Here is a 16,309-nt window from a genome sequence, read left to right on the forward strand (position 1 = left end):
CTGCATTAAATTTCTTAAAATTTAAATAGGCCTTGGAAAAAATGATCCACCAATTAAAATGTATTCCTTCATTTACCTTGTGTCGGTTCCATTCCTCTTGTGAATACTTAATTATGCCTAAGCCCTTTTGGTGCATGAATGACAAATTTTTAACACACGACAAATATTTCAGATTTTGAGTATTTCAAATGTTAAAATGACGGGTAGACAAATATATGTACAAATCCCTGTAAAGTAGTCTCACCAACCTTTTTCAATTTTAAACAAAAATTTAGACGACATTTATTAAAAAATAGATTGCAGCAACCAACTTTCTAAGTAAATGTTAAAAATTATTTTGTGTCAGTCAATAGTTATCTGTGGGCCTTCGTCATTTTTCTTAGCAGTTTTTACAATGCTCCCTTTCGGCTGGGAAATCTGGTTTTGAACTATTATTTAGGCTTTCAAACGTGATATTTAAAACGACTACATTAATGTTGCTTATTAATGTCCGCTGGTATTTAATTATTAATTTAGTTAAAATAAAACTTCACAAAATTATGACTTTTCCGTTTAAATTCCAGAGCCAGTTAACCAGCAGCAACATTTTCTTATTAGACAGGAAAAACTTCACGTATTTAAACTTATATGTGGGGTAAATCATTATATTAAAATGTCGGGCCACAAAATTTTCTTTTTAAAGTATGAATAGTGTGATTTTTTTATTGTTATTTTTCTTTAATTAGTAATTATATAAATATTTTTCGGAAAATGCGTCATTTTCGTAAACTTTGCATTCAAAGTTAGTTAATTAAGGATAATAATTGAAATTTTGAAAATTGTGTTAATTTTTAACAATAAAACACATAAAAATAGTATTTGCAGTTTTATTAATTTCAACTTTAACAATTTCAGTTTTACAATAAATACATAACTAAAAATATTACAAGTATTGTCAGCTGAAAAAATATTTTTCTACAAGAATATATTTACAAGCTTTTTAATTAACGCAGAATAATTTACCAACTGCACTGATGTTTGCAAAATTGTGGTCAGTTAGTGCTTAACAATCGCTGATAATTAAATTCTAAAAAGGTCATTAATGAGGCACCATCAATAAGTGTTTGTAATTTTACTATTTTTAATAATCTACTGTAACAAGACTTTTAAACATGTGATCTACAAAGACAGTTTTTCAACTGAATTGCTCAGTATATCTGCCTAATTAATAATCTCTACATATTAACATACTCTACGAAAAGTGTATTTCTATAACTTAATACAGGTTGTATATTAATTATGAATTATGATTTTCGTGTTTCATTTAGGAACCAAAAACAAAAAAGTTGGCAAAAAGTCGAATCAAAACTAAGCCTACCTGTGTACTTTCTCATGCAAATAAATTGTTGCTTTTTTTTTTTTTATTTCGCAGTAATGTGTGTATCATGATTTGGTACAAATGAAATATTATCTACGCTGTGATGCAGACTATCAAAAACTATTACGATGGCTGAACAACGATGCTACGGAGTTGGGTCAGCGCATTCGTAGATAAATTCGCCTGAAATTGCAGTATCTTGATCAAGTACAACGTCGACAGCATTTCGTACTTACTACATTATTTTTATTAGTCTACTTTAGAAAAAATCATTAGTATTATTGTTAATGCGTAGTAATTTTAATTTTTAAAATTGACGATTAATGATGGTGTTTGATTTTTAATTTCAGTTATTTAATTGAATGTATACCTATTGAAAAATAATAAAAAAATATATAATCCGAAAATACTCACGTACTGAAAAAATTATTGTTAGATAATTATATATAATTCAATTTAAAAAAAAATCGTAGATTTTATATAAAAATCATACATATATATGCAGAGGAGTCTAAAAGAAAGCTGTTGAGAAAATTTTCAAAAAGTCAATGGAAATAAAATAAATTTTATACATAAACATAAACACTAATTTATTTATTGCTATTGCTGCCTACTGTTATATTTTACTGAAAAATTCTATATTAATTTAAATTATATAATTTAAAAGCTGAATACTAAATAGGTAAGATATTGTACATTTACAAATACTTATTTTTCAATATTTCACTAAATGGTGCAATAATGTGGTGGTCTATGTTCAGTCTATTTTAATACATTTTAAATTATTCAGAAAGCTTGTGTATTACAAAAAAATTAAAATTCCTATAAAATATATTGATTATAAAGGTAGCAAAATATCTAAGTAATTCATAAAATAATTTGATTTACATTCGATAATTTTTCAACTATTTCGTTCAGAGTAAATTTGTTGACCTTGTTCTAAAGCGTTTTTCAGATTTTAATTGTAATGAACTGTGGAAGCAGAAACTCTTTCGACTTTGTGAAAATAAAAACATACACTCAAAAATATTAAGTGATACCTACATGAAATATCGAATCATTTTTTGATTTGTTTTTGTGAGTTTAGAATTAAGAGCCATTGTTGCAAATTATACCTATTTGTTCGACGAGAAACGACAGAAACACATTTCATTTCGATATACTTTTATTTAAATAACAAATAATTAAGTAAATAAATTGAACATACCGAAAGAGAAATGTGATATTTTTGTGTGTATACTTTAGTCATACGTTTGTTTTAAATTTACGATGATTATCATATTTCTGAAGGTATATTTTGTATTGATTGATTATTATTAATTTCTGTATTATTAATGAAATATTATATTATATTATTATGTATATGTATACAAATTTCAAGAATGAATAGCCTTTTTATTGTAATTCGAAATATGGAACAGGAAAAACTCTTATTTGTGTCAGAAGATTTTAGATTATGTTTTTTTAGTGAATCTCACATATGCCAATAAAATTAATAGTACTCATTAAAAATTTTGATATTTTACATATTTATTTCATAAATCCTATCTTTAACAGAACACTGTTAAACAGAAAACAGTTTTACTGTAGGTATTCCTACAAACCACAAAAGAATAATGTTATTGATTGAAAGTGGTAACATTATACTGACATTAGCAATAATAAAAATGAATTTTCAATTTTTTAATCAGCAAAAGTTGGAAATACGTTTACTGAAAATAACTTATAAAAAATAAAACCATTACAACAACGTTGGAAGTATAAATTTATTTTTTCTATATATTTTTTTCATATTCGGATTCCGTATAAACCTAGAAGTTGGATTCGTATTTTTTTTTAATTTTAATTAGATCTGATAATTTAATTTAAACCTGTTTATTACCCTTTTAATGTATGTTGTAATTAAGTACATAGTATATGCTTACATTGTATAAGAAATATTACGTATGTGTTTAATGTGTGAATGAAAACTTTTCTAATTTGGTCAGGCGTAGAGACATTTATCATATCTTAACAATTGTTTTAACCTAAACACGCGATTTTTTGGATGTGTTTAAAGTACCGAACAAAGTGTCTTCACTTCAATTGGAAAAGTTTTCGATAACTTTTTAAACAGATTATTCAGTAAGTTGTGTTGAACTCATTGTCATCATGCGATTCGATGTAAGTGGTTTTGTTATAGAAGTTTGTTTTTGTAATAAGGTGAAGAAAAAATTATAGAATTAACAATAAAAAATGTCTGAAAAAAATTTTATTTACGAAAAGTCCGATTTTATCTTCCGTATTTAACGAGTTTATTGGTTACAGAAAAATTAAAATTTTGTATTTTCTTTATGCCTGTGGTCTTAAGCCCACTGTATATAAAGTTAATATAATAACATCGTATAGATTTTTTACGCTATTTTCTAATTATGCCTTATTCTGTAATGTTAATTGAACATCTATCCTTCATTTCAAAGTTAAGGTCACCCTTACCTCTTTTTAGAATCAGTAACTCATAAGCTGCATATACCTATAGGTACAGTGTCATTACATTACATCACAGAATTACAGACTTTTGCATCAAACTACTTCAAAAGTGCTTTATATATTAAATTAAGCTACAGAAAATTACAAAACATCAATTTGTTTAGTAAAATCGTTAAACTATTACTGAACGTACAAATGATTAAGTATTCAAGCGATACCTGTTATTATAATGTTTCACTGGTAGCTTTAAAAACTGTCTTATAAATTTCACGTCAATGTATTTACAATATAATATTCTTTAAACAATAGTGCAAAGGAGTGCTCTTGTTTTTGCAATTTCCACGTAATCTGATCCTTTAATGAGTAAAATTAATAACGCCATATTATTTTATCAGTTGGAATTGATTTAACGGACCAAATTTAACACCACATATTTTAAGTTAATCTTTAATGAATGTTCCAGTTACTTAAGAAGGCCATTAGTTAATATTCCATATTTTTCTAAAACTTAGGCTTCATAATTCAGCACCCACGACAAAAATGATTTTAGTATGAAACACTGTCGTACTGTAAACTGTAATTTAATCTAATTTCATTTTTATGTTTATGATATGTTTAAGCATAGGCCTCCACAGTTTTAGAGAGAGTATTTTATTTTTTAGGATAAAGTGCAATAAACTATTTTGCTGAAATATTTTAAAGCATCCATATTAATTTGCTATGAAGTTCTCATAATTCTTTGTCCACCTTAAAAACTCTCGAAAAGATACTATGTGTTAATAATATTTTAGGATTTTATGTCTACGTATTATAAGGTAACTTATAAGTTACTTACAATATAATTTACCAAATAAAAAATACATGTTTGAAATTTTTTAATTTAAAATTCCAAAACTTCTTACTTGAAGTTAAACTCCGTGTCATTAATTTATAATTATGGTGAAATTTTCTTTATACTTTATTGGTTTAAAACTGGATAAAATAATTTAGTAACTTAGGATTAAAGCTTAATTAATAATTACCCTTTCCAAAGTATTGTATAAAACTTACCAATTTCCAATATTCGGTCAATAAGAATTGTCATGGTATGTAACATAAAGAAATCATATAATTACTAAAAAAAATATTTTAATTTGGTAGTATTAATTTGTTTTTGTAATGTATTTCTAAAAACTTTTATGCATTGCACTGCAGTGGAATGTAATGTACAATTAAAAATAACAATATAGACAGACGCTGTTTAACAGCCGAAACATTGTTTAGCTCTATTACGAAAGTAAAATTTCGACAGTTTAAGTTCTTCTCTTTCCCTTCCTATGTAGGTCCATAGTTGTTTGATTATAATTACAGCTAATTAGGGAAAATAGTAATAGATTAATACAACAAAGAACAAACTAAACAAAATATTTTTGACAATCATATACCGAGCAACTGTGCCGAACACACTAAAACGTTTTACAGCCTGGTGTGTATTTTTTCTTTTTTGGATTAATTAAAAAACATTATTTTCGTGAGTGGAAATTTAAACAAACAACAAGGAAACAGATCATCAACTTTTAAACAAAAAGCTACTTGTAGCAGTTTTACATTTGATTATAGGTTATTTTTGATGTATAAAAAATAAAAAATATTTTCGGTGGAAAAGAGTGTTACAAAGTCAATGTCAGTTTAAAAAGCGAACGTTTATAATCGTACTATATATACCCACTGCCAGGCAAAATAAAGTTGTTATAAATATTAATAATACGATACCTAACTCTAAATAACTCAAACATAAAAATCTGGAAAATTTGGAAATATCTACATGTTACAGATTTAGTAGTTCAAAGGTACTGTTACATTCAAATGTCTCTAGTATTTCTAAGTTGAATAACAAACCAAACTACAGGTGGGAGTAAAAACACTATAATGCCACAGTAAACTTTGCCATACTATAACTAGAAAGAAGTAAACATTATTTTTGTATTTAATTCGATTCTTAAATTCCGAGTTTGACATGTTCAAATGACTTAAACAAGAGTTTCAAAGACACCTAAGGTATTATAATTATTTGAAATAAAAGAAGTAAAAATACCAAAGCACATTGACATTTTTGACATAAAAACGAGATGACAAAAAAATTCATAGTGGAGATAAGATTCTATTCTCTTAGAAAATTAGAACGGATTACTGTGTGAAAAAATGTATCATGATGAATACATACTCAGACGAAATCACTGCATGTCTGTATAGATCACAAATAGAATATCAATAAAAATATTTAACTGAAAGTTAACTCAAGGGTACCAATACTTTCGCATTCAGCAGTATAAACCACAATTTATACACAAGAGGTTTTTTCCCACGACATATGTAACAATTTACATACTAACATCACAACAGACGTGTAGGCGTTCAGTTTTATTGGTTCTTGCTCTGATGCGCCGACCATGTTACTCAATCAACAATCAACACCTAAAATTTCTAAATAAATGTCAATTATTTATGGTTTTATAGTCACCTTACAAAAATAAACAGCGTACCACTTATACTCAGCAGGTATGCATTGAACTGAGTTATAAAACCTTATTGAGTCCTAAATTGCAAGAGGAATTAAATATGTCATCTCTAAAGGGATATAAGTACTTATATATAATCTTCATCATACGTATTACTAATTCATTGAATCATAGTCACAGAATGTCAAGCAAATATTGTTTGCCGAAGTATACATTCGATTTTTTAACAGAACGAGACAATAAACAAATAAATATTAATTACACTATTTAGTTCTTTTTTAAAATCTTAAAAATTTATCTCTGGCTACACCGCACTTCATATTTTTTCCTATATACATTTAAATTACGCAAACTGACAGACACCATTGGAAAGTTGGTAAGCTTTACAACTGCCTAATTTTCGGTAATAGTATGTGACACTTTTCTAATAAAAGTATGATAGTGTATCTAAATACCTACCTAGCATTTCCTATTATAAAAAATGTATATGTAGTATAAATCTGACTTTTGATCGTCCAAAACCTTGGTATAGCTAAGATGTGATCACGTTAAAATAGATGGCAAATCGATTCACTAACAATGCTACATTACAATCGTGCCATTTTGGTTAGTTTTTGTTGTGTTCAATAGTACTAGTAAAGTTTAGAACACAAGAAACTTTAATTTGTTTCTCAAAGTGTTTCTCTTACAAACTACAACACTGTTTCAAAATCCAGCTTTCATCAAACATTCCACATCTTCGTCCGCCGAATTATTTTCATCTGATGATGATGTCGATGGAGATGAAACATTTCCTATTATTGTACTTCCTAGTGTTTTTTGTTTGGAGACGCTAGGCCGAGGAGTTAGTCTTGACTGAGTAAACCATGATGGCCTTCTCAAGGAACTTCCAAAAGACTCTTCTGGGATAGTATCACGGGTTATTGACCTGAAGAAATTGTTTCTAATAAGTAACGGTCGTTTAACAATTTGTTTAAAACTAACGCGACATGAAAAAAGATGACACAATGATGAATGGAAACAAAATTATACTTAAAGTTTTCCGTAAGAAAATGATGACAGTGTTTATACAAAATATTTAATCTTTATTACCTTACATATATCATTAAAAATACATTTTTTTTTAAATGTAGGCACATCTGTAACTTTAGATGATGTTTACAAAATTTAAGGTAAACACTTAATGAAAGTTTCAAACTCTCTTAAGATTCTCTGTAGAGACGAATATGAAATGCAAAATCATTATTGTAACTGCAAATGTAATTTTTGTAATAAATAAAACAAATTACGACATATAAATAGTTACTTGCAAAAACTTTTATTATCTATCATTGCAAATACATGTCCTTTCTAATGTCGTTTGTTTTATTTATAAAATGGCTAAATAAGCATAAAAATAGCGGTTTTAAAATTTATGTTTATTCTTAAACAAAAAATACAAACTTATTCATAATGCATAATCGTTATAATAAACACTTGACAAATTCAATAATAAAATAGGTAATAAAATATGCGCATCGGAAAAATAATTTTACAAAAAAAAAACTTGTTAAAAGAAATGTAGTCCTAAAAAATAAGTTAGCAAAATTAGATAAACAAAAAAGAGAAATCAGCAATTATTTTAGCATTGTTATCACAAAATCCAGATTAATTTTAATCATTTAAATTGCTTACTAGAATTAAAATATGTATTTTATATATTAACATTCTGATATTAAATAATTGATTCTAAAGTGGTGAGAGACAAAGTATATCAAACGTATATTAGTATAGGTATATGTATCAATTTTTTTAGAAGGCAATGACAAGAGTCGTAAAATTATTATCATTGTTTAAATCAATTTAATCTTGGACTTTTAAAAGTTATCACCTATTCATTGGTGTTAAAGTGATCAACAAAATAAGATTTCTGTTATAAAAAATCCAGACCCATGTCAAATTAGATTTGAAACGCACAAATTTTCTGTTAGACTGAACTATGGGCTTGGACTATGACAAAATAACGCGACTTTCAGATTTGAATTGTACACAAAACAATTAGACAAGGTCTGGATTAATTTTTGCTTTGTTAACGCGTGATATCGTCACTTAAAACATTTGACATACTCTGTTTTTATAGCTCTCTGGTAAAATAAAAATATATTTTTTTATTTCTCCATAATACTGCGTTTAAATGAAAAACGTTAACGAACAAAAAAAGCCAGATTTACGCAAAATATTTCTTAAAATTTTTTGTTGTTCACTGCTTATCAGAATGACAGAGCAAAATATGAATCGTATTGAATAGATTAGGAGGGAACATGAATACGTGAGAAACATATCCAGTGACATGTTCAAAGTAAATCGGGAAATGGCAAAGTAAATTGCAAAAACCAAATTTTTAACATACAAGAAATGTATAGGAATTTGGGATGTACGTTTTATGAAAATTTAGTAGGTACAATGCCTACAAACATTAACCAGAGTATTCTTTTTTAAGAATAAGCACTAAATACCAAAATATAGACTGCTGTCGTTTTCTGTATAAAATAATCTATCTGGTTTTTATTTTACTGGAATAAAAAATAAGTATTTTGCCATTATTGCTATTATTAATGAAAAGAAAACCTACTCCGACTACAGTTTATTTTACACTTTGTCTAGCTTGATTAAACTAACAAGATTGCGGTTCCACCTTACGTTTTGTTCGTTATCGTTGTTCACGACAAATGTGTAGTGCAATAGTGGAATACAAGCTGCAATTACGTTTTGCAAAAATTGTATATAATAATTTACCCTAACGCCTTTATTTATTGTGTTATTTTCTCCCTGAGACATGAGTTGTAAAATGCAACACCAAGTCATAAAATAAAATTGGTTCTACTTACAGTGCAATCTGTAATTATTATTTGTACATAATAGAAGTAATGAAACAGAATTATTCTACTGTGTATCTGTTTCTACCTCCTTGCTGCTTAAATCGAAGTCGGTCGAAAATTGTTACTTTGTTGTTGCTGTAACTGCACTGAACGTAATGGACGGTGCTGCGTCTTGTGAGCAATAAGTTAATTTTTGCATAAATGTACAACGTCTAACATTCAAAGTATTAGGTGTTTTATTTCTTACATTGTATTGTGTACAAATGTCACATATGAGTACCCTCATCATTAACACACCCGCTAAGTTCCAACATGGAACCGCGACGGGCTTGCCTCCGTTGCCCTGGAGTTTGAGGCGGTTGAGGAAGCGGTGGTATCGTTCCGGTCTTTTGAAGAACTCCCAATGGATCGGATTCTCCGTCTTCGATTAGAAGGACTGCATTTCGTCCCAGAGAACTACGCCGTTCTTTCTGTGGTGTTGACTCGGTGCTACTTAAGTGCTCGGATCCTAAACTTTCTCTTCTAAATAGACCGATCACAGATGAACGTGGGTTTTCTAAACCACCTAAAAAATTGTTGTTATATAATTACACAAATCTAAAAAACGCTACACAAATTTTTAAATTTCTTGTCAAATTGTAGAATTATTTGATTAGCACTTTGGTAGATTTTCAATTAATAATAAACTGCAATGCGTAAACTGGGATCATTTGTATGAAAGATGAATGATTAAATTTTATAAGATAAAGTGAAATCATGCCCACAACTACTTTTCAGAAATTTAGTTAACAACTCATATGTTTTAATCAAGGCCAACTGAATCCATGACGCTTGGCGCGTCATAAGGCCAAGTCACTCGGCTTTTGAAAGATTATGACAAGTTTAGAAAGTGGCGTCACCTTGTGAAACTTTTAATGATTACGATTATCGTCAGCGTCACTCTAGTAAACATTTTGTGTCACTTACTGTCATTCGTTTTTTTTTTTAATTCAAAGTACAGTAATTATTACCACAAACAAAAGAGAATGGACAAAATTAGAATAAAACTGACAAGAATTAAGTAAATTATTTATACTTTTGAGATTTTTCTGCTTTGAGGTTTGTGATCTAAAATTAGTTTTCTTTTTAATGAATCAGTCTTTTCTAGGCAAATGTTGGACAAAGCTGGTTTTGCGATTATTGTCAAAACCATAATGCTGATCTCATTTTGGTGCTGCCTACAAACCAATAAATAATGTTTTTGTAAAGTGGGCTGTAAAATCTTGATCAGTTGACCGCATGTTTTTTCTTTTTTTAAATAAGGTAAAATGTCCTGTATTACATCGGCGATTCTCTTTACAAGCCCCACAAAAAGTTCATTCGGATACACTAATCCACCATGATCCTGAAGAGTTATTAATTTCAAGAGAGGTCCAGGCATTGTAGTTGACACTAATGGGGCAATGCAGTCATGACATTGATTTTTTTTTGTAATTTCATTATTATATATCCAGATAAAAAGGCTACTGATGCAGAATAGAGATTCATTTCAGGTATTTCATTTCTTTGCAAGGAATGGATTTTAAAGCGTAAATCCGTAGGCAAAAATAATTCTTCTACATCTTCTTCGGCAAATTCAGCAACTGTTGATCTTTGATGGGAGAGTTCATTGCGGCTGATGTGACTTAAAGTTCTTGCAGTGTTGGCAGATGACGAAGATTTTAGAATTCCAGTTCTTAAAATTTGTCGTAAGGCATATTCAGCTGCACGAGCGTCAGTAGTATCATTTGAGCCTCCTTTTAAACGAATATGCGAAAATGTCGCTTCCACAGCATCTGAACTAAATGAGCGAGTTAACACATAATAAAATCCAGCTTGAGAAGAAATTGGACACATAAAAATGTACTCTTTACAATAAATTTTAGAGCATGTGCTGTTTCGCTGCTTAAACATTTATATCCTGTGCTGGCTGAAGTGGACTGCATATCATCTATGTAATTTTGGAAAGTAGTATTCAACCAATGGAGGCGTTGATCTGAAATGTTTACATATGGGGCAAGGTTGCTATCTAATGCATGAATGTAATGTCTTCTACTTGAGATGTTATGGACTTGAAAAAATGGAACATATTTTCCATATACAAAATAGTTGCATCACTATCAACAAAGTCTTCATATTTCTCTTCTTTTAATAATTTTAGTGCTGAGGTAACCGTTGGGGAGAATATCTATCCGTACAGCCCGCAAAACATTCATTTTTTCAAGATTTGAAGGATAGAAATGCTTTTTTGTAAGATATCTGACGGGTTTTAAAGGCCATCCTCTTTGCAAACCGTATAAGGCCTTTAAATAGGACGAGGAGATAATACCGGTTGTCGAATTCATATTATGACTTAAAAAAAAGGTTCCTGGCATTTTTAATGGCATGGCAATAGTCAAATGATAAAAATATGGGCATAGGAAGATATGGGTGATTAAAATAATTTTCTAGAGTTCCTCCACACAAGTTCTTGAACAAAGCCACATTGGACGGATGGTTATCTGTTACAATGCGTAATACCATAAAACCCCAATCTGTAAGAAGTTTAATAACTTGCAAAGTTAAAGAATGAAAATCAGAGGCCGGCATTGAAGAATGGAAAAAGTACCCAGTTACGATAGTGAAGGATGCTGACAGACCATTTGCCACAAAACACGCCATTTTATTTGCAACTTTGGGATGTTCTGTGATAGAATTGGAGTTAATGGTTTCAAGACCATAAATATAATGTTCTGTTCTACTGTAATACATTTTTTCTTTTATTGACATGTCGTCAATAATTAACGAACATAATCTTGGAACGGGATGCTTCTGCGCATAAACGTTCCTTGATTAAATTATTTTGTCCATTAAAATTACCAAGGTGTCTAACTATCGTCGATCTGGATGGTAATTTAACTAAATTTTTATGGCAAAAATCATAACCCTTCGGTGAACAATATCTCCACACTGTACAGAGACGAACAGACAATTCGGACCATCTAGGAGATTTCTTGTTATAGTTATGAAGAAGATCTAGTAAAAATATGGTTTTTTCATCTGAATTCTCTGCATCAGTGTAAATTTTTTCCAGTGCTTCGATGCTTTGTGAATGTTTTTTCAACTTGTTTTCAATTTTTTTAAATTCTGCAGCACAGCGGGCATGCGATCTCTTTTCATTTTGCAGTTCCAAAGTAGGTGTTATAATTTTCTCGTAAATCTGCAATTTCATCAGAAGATTCTGCTGTTTTATTTTCACTAATAATATGAGTAATAGACAACAATCATTAACAATAGTAAAAAAAAAATCGTGGGAGTCAAAACCACGTCAAAACCCTTCGCATTTGGGTTGGGAAGTTACGGTTTTATACTGGTTTTTATGACTGGGGATAGAGGACACCACTTTCTAAACTCCAAGGCTTGCTTCGTGAAAACCTCATTTTTAGGGAGTGACTTGGCCTTATCACGCGCCAAGTGTGATGGATTCAGTTGGCCTTGGTTTTAATATAATGCATATGTATACGTCTACGATGTAACTCAATTTGTAGTAAATATTATCATTTTAACTAATTGCTTGTAATTTAGTTAACTTTTTAGTAATGCTTACACAAGATGTCTGAAAAAATAATACCTAAGTTCCATTAATTGAGCATCTGCTGCGTAGTCACAATTTATTATTCTAAATATCTAATTAGTACGATCCAAACCACGGAACATGACACACATTTAACGCCAACTTCAAAGATAAAACTCCCGTTACGCATCTGTACCATTTAGAGATAGTCTAATTTATATTAATTGCTTTAATAATAATCGCAGAAACTCTGCAAGTTTTTAAACTTAATTTGTAAACTAATTAAACATGTTCTTTACTGATTAGAGCCGCACTTTCTGTGTTTCTGAGGCACAGCAAGTTGTAGAACGCTAAGCAAGCATGAAATTACTTGGTGTTCATTAAATTGATTTAATTTGAACTACATCCTTTAAATTATTGTCCTGAAAGTATAAAAGACGTGAAAAAAACTGTTTCTCCTTAAAATATATATACTGGTATATAGTTGATAGCACACGACATTCTATATGCAATAATTTTTTCTTTTAGAAGGTACAGGCACAAGTATGTCAAAACAAAAACAAGCCATTGCCACTTAATTTATAATACAGTATTTAAGTCAGTAAAAAATCAAATGACATTATTTTCTTTTAATGTAATTAATATACTAAACCACTGACATTTTTTCAAATGACAACGTAGATTTTTTAATTTACTTACATAGAGGACTTTTTGCTATAACCAGCTTCGAAATATAAGTATCCCCTAACATAATTTTAAAATAAACTACTTTTGATATATTTTTTAAATGACTTCTTTAAATTTCTGGGAATATAAAACAGACAAAAAAGTAAATTTTAAAATCTTTGAAAATCTGTATGTTAATATTAAAACTCCGTCTACGACTTTAGGTATTACATGATTTTTTGAAAGAATTTAAAGATTAAGTCTGATTCATGTATCTTTACAAACACGTGACCAAAGTATGGTATACGCTGAGAACTATTGCAATGACGGTCTTTGTTTTATGCGTTACAAAGACGAACAGCGTTACGAATTACTTATTATGTGTCTACATATTATGCTACCCAACGTGCCCGTTACTCTATTTCATAAAATCCCCTGACTTGACACACTTTTGGTGTGTGCGATACTGGTGTAGCCAAATGACGGATTTTAGTTAAAATTTATGACTTTTTCGTCAGTTGTCATGGTCGGTTTTAGATTTTCTTCAGTGTTTTTGACCGTGGTTACTAATTGCTTTTCTCTATTTTCCAAAACAGTCTAATCAGAACTAACACAGACTTTAATATTTGTATTGTTTGTTTTGTATTTCTGTTTTGTTATTGTTTATCTCTTCGTTTCAGCCAAAGTGAACATGCCCGTAAAACCTTTGAGCTACGCAGAAGATGGTAGCCAATCTCATATAGTAAAGTATTGTGCATATGTGGGAGCGGTCTTTAGGTAAATGTGTTGCAAATGCATGGACAAAAATATATAAAGTTTTCAATGAATGAAATGAATGAGAAATATTATAGAATGAAATTACAATAGAAGTTGGTGATGATTTTAGAGGTGACACAAGTGAGGACGAATTATATTTTAGTTTATTATGTTTCAAATATGTAAATGATTAAAATCTTTCAGCTAGTTTTCGACATAGTCAATGTGGTTTTTATTTTAAGGTAACGTCATCTTGGTGTTTAAAATATAATACGTTTTGAAGATAAATTCATTTGCATCACTTTTTATAGACTGACCTTTTTAAATAACTTGGATGCCTTATGTGGTAAATCTGTAACCATGTTTTCTTAATGAAAAAGAAAGGCCCTACGCGAAATTAGTACTCAAATTTTTGTGTTTATCGAATAATGTTTTTTTTTTGGTTTGGCTCTGTAAAAATTATTTGCATTTCAGCTTCAGTTTGTTAAACAGTAAATTAATACGCTAAGGTTCTAAGTTCAGCTCTGACTAAATACATTTTTTCGGCGGTCGCCCTCTTGCGGAAGATAATAGGCAAACGAGCGTCTCTTGTATATTGTCAAGAACGGATCTCAGTTTGTATTCGAATATGGCGACAAGATTAGATCCATGTACATGTGTGTTACGTAATAAGGTGCGCATCACATATGTACCTACATGCAGGGAACTCCTATTCCTTTTAAGGGCATGTTGTTTCAAAAGAAACTAATGCATTACATTAAGACAAACTAAAAGGAATAACCTCAATATTAGTGTACAAATTGAACTAATTCCTCTGCTCTGCAAACCCTTAGTACTGGGCTTGCGTGTATAGTTTAAATTTTAACGTAAAACATTCCATCACATCCATGTCTTTTTGACGTTACAATTACAGACATGCTTTTGACTAACAAAGTGCCACTCCAGTTCTTAGTTCATACCTTCGCTTCTCGTTACGTGTTTGTAAACATACATGAATCCGACTTTATTAATACCTACTGTACAAATTACGTCAGAATAAGTAGTATTTCTAGCGAAACTTTAAACATAAAATGGAATTTTAACAGCAATAGGCACGAAATGAGAATACTGTTGACAAATTATGCACGAAGTTCTTTAGAAAATCATTTTTATTAAGTACTAAAAACGATTTTATTAAATATTTCAATTGACCGCCACAAAATATTTCAGTAAGCGTGAACTGTGGAAATTGTAATAATAATAACAATATATTAATACATACCTAAAAATGTAGCGGATGGTGAATTATATGCTAAATATTCTTTATTTGATGCCCACGCTGGAAATTCAGATTGTTGCAAAGGTGCCGAACCCTCTTCTTCATCTCGTTTCCACGGTAACATTGTCTCTGTTGCAGTGGGTGTTGTCACTCTCATCAGATCACCCCCTAAATAGTAACAGAAACATAAATGAATAGTTCAAAAGCATCATGAATACTCGATGCTTTGTGATATACGAGGACGGTTCACCAATTATTGTCCCTAACATAGAAGTAAACAAATGAGAGGTTTGTAAATATTTTATTTTTCAACATAGGTCCCTAATAGGTTAATGCATATCGATGTTGCAGCTTTTGTGAGCCCTTGGAAAAAAATATTCTTTGTTTTGCTCTTCCAACTATCCATTAACGTTTGCCATCACTTCTTCATCATAAAAAAAATGAGTACCACGAAGATTTTCCTTTAATTTGGGAAACAACAAATAGTCGCTGGGGGCTAGGTCTGGCGAATAGGAGGTTGTTCAAAAATTGTAAAACCCACACTGTGAGCATTGTCCTGATGAAACAGAACGTCTCGTCTTAACTTTCCTCTTCATTTCTCCTTGATGGCTTCGGGTAATTTTTGGATTAGCTTGGCATAATATTCACAGTTATGGTATGCCCATGTGGCAAATAATCAGTGAAGATAACCTCTTCAGAATCCCGAAAAACTATTGCTATGATTTAGCCAGTAGAAGATTAGACACGAAATTTTGGAGGGGGCGGTGAACCCCTGTGACACCATTACATGTTTCGGTGTCTTGACTCAGGGTCAAAATAATGAACCCAAGTTTCATTTACTGCGACAATTTTTTTTTTTTAATTCATCGAGGTCTT

At 30.0% G+C, this 16,309-nt stretch overlaps 1 protein-coding gene and 1 long non-coding RNA gene across 7 annotated transcripts in view; one reads left to right on the forward strand and one right to left on the reverse strand.

The window, feature by feature from the left end:
- Positions 1 to 889: 889 nt before the first annotated feature.
- The window catches only part of LOC135134790 (sodium/hydrogen exchanger 3), a 61,103-nt gene continuing 45,683 nt past the window's right edge, over positions 890 to 16,309 (reverse strand). Inside the window, exons 13-16 of one of the 6 annotated variants that reach the window (XR_010281380.1) lie at positions 15,437 to 15,601; positions 9,480 to 9,747; positions 6,784 to 7,252; positions 890 to 1,540 (exon numbers count right to left, since the gene is read on the reverse strand). Coding sequence is in view for 4 of the 6 variants with exons in the window: in XM_064063622.1 (XP_063919692.1) it covers positions 7,030 to 7,252; positions 9,480 to 9,747; positions 15,437 to 15,601 (656 nt within the window). In the remaining 2 variants the exon portion in view is untranslated. Of the gene's footprint in view, positions 1,541 to 1,895; positions 7,253 to 9,400; positions 9,748 to 15,436; positions 15,602 to 16,309 lie in introns of those variants that run through there. The other 5 variants (XR_010281379.1, XM_064063622.1, XM_064063619.1 and 2 more) reach the window with 5 other exon arrangements.
- LOC135134796 (uncharacterized) lies at positions 10,154 to 11,030 on the forward strand. Its single transcript, XR_010281381.1, has 3 exons — positions 10,154 to 10,280; positions 10,330 to 10,714; positions 10,763 to 11,030. It is a non-coding gene; the product is annotated as an uncharacterized LOC135134796 (long non-coding RNA).

Source organism: Zophobas morio, unplaced genomic scaffold (assembly GCF_036711695.1).
Source record: "Zophobas morio isolate AGI-343-1 ecotype UQ-CSIRO unplaced genomic scaffold, CSIRO_AGI_Zmor_V1 ptg000024l, whole genome shotgun sequence".
Classification (NCBI taxonomy): Eukaryota; Metazoa; Arthropoda; class Insecta; order Coleoptera; family Tenebrionidae; genus Zophobas; species Zophobas morio.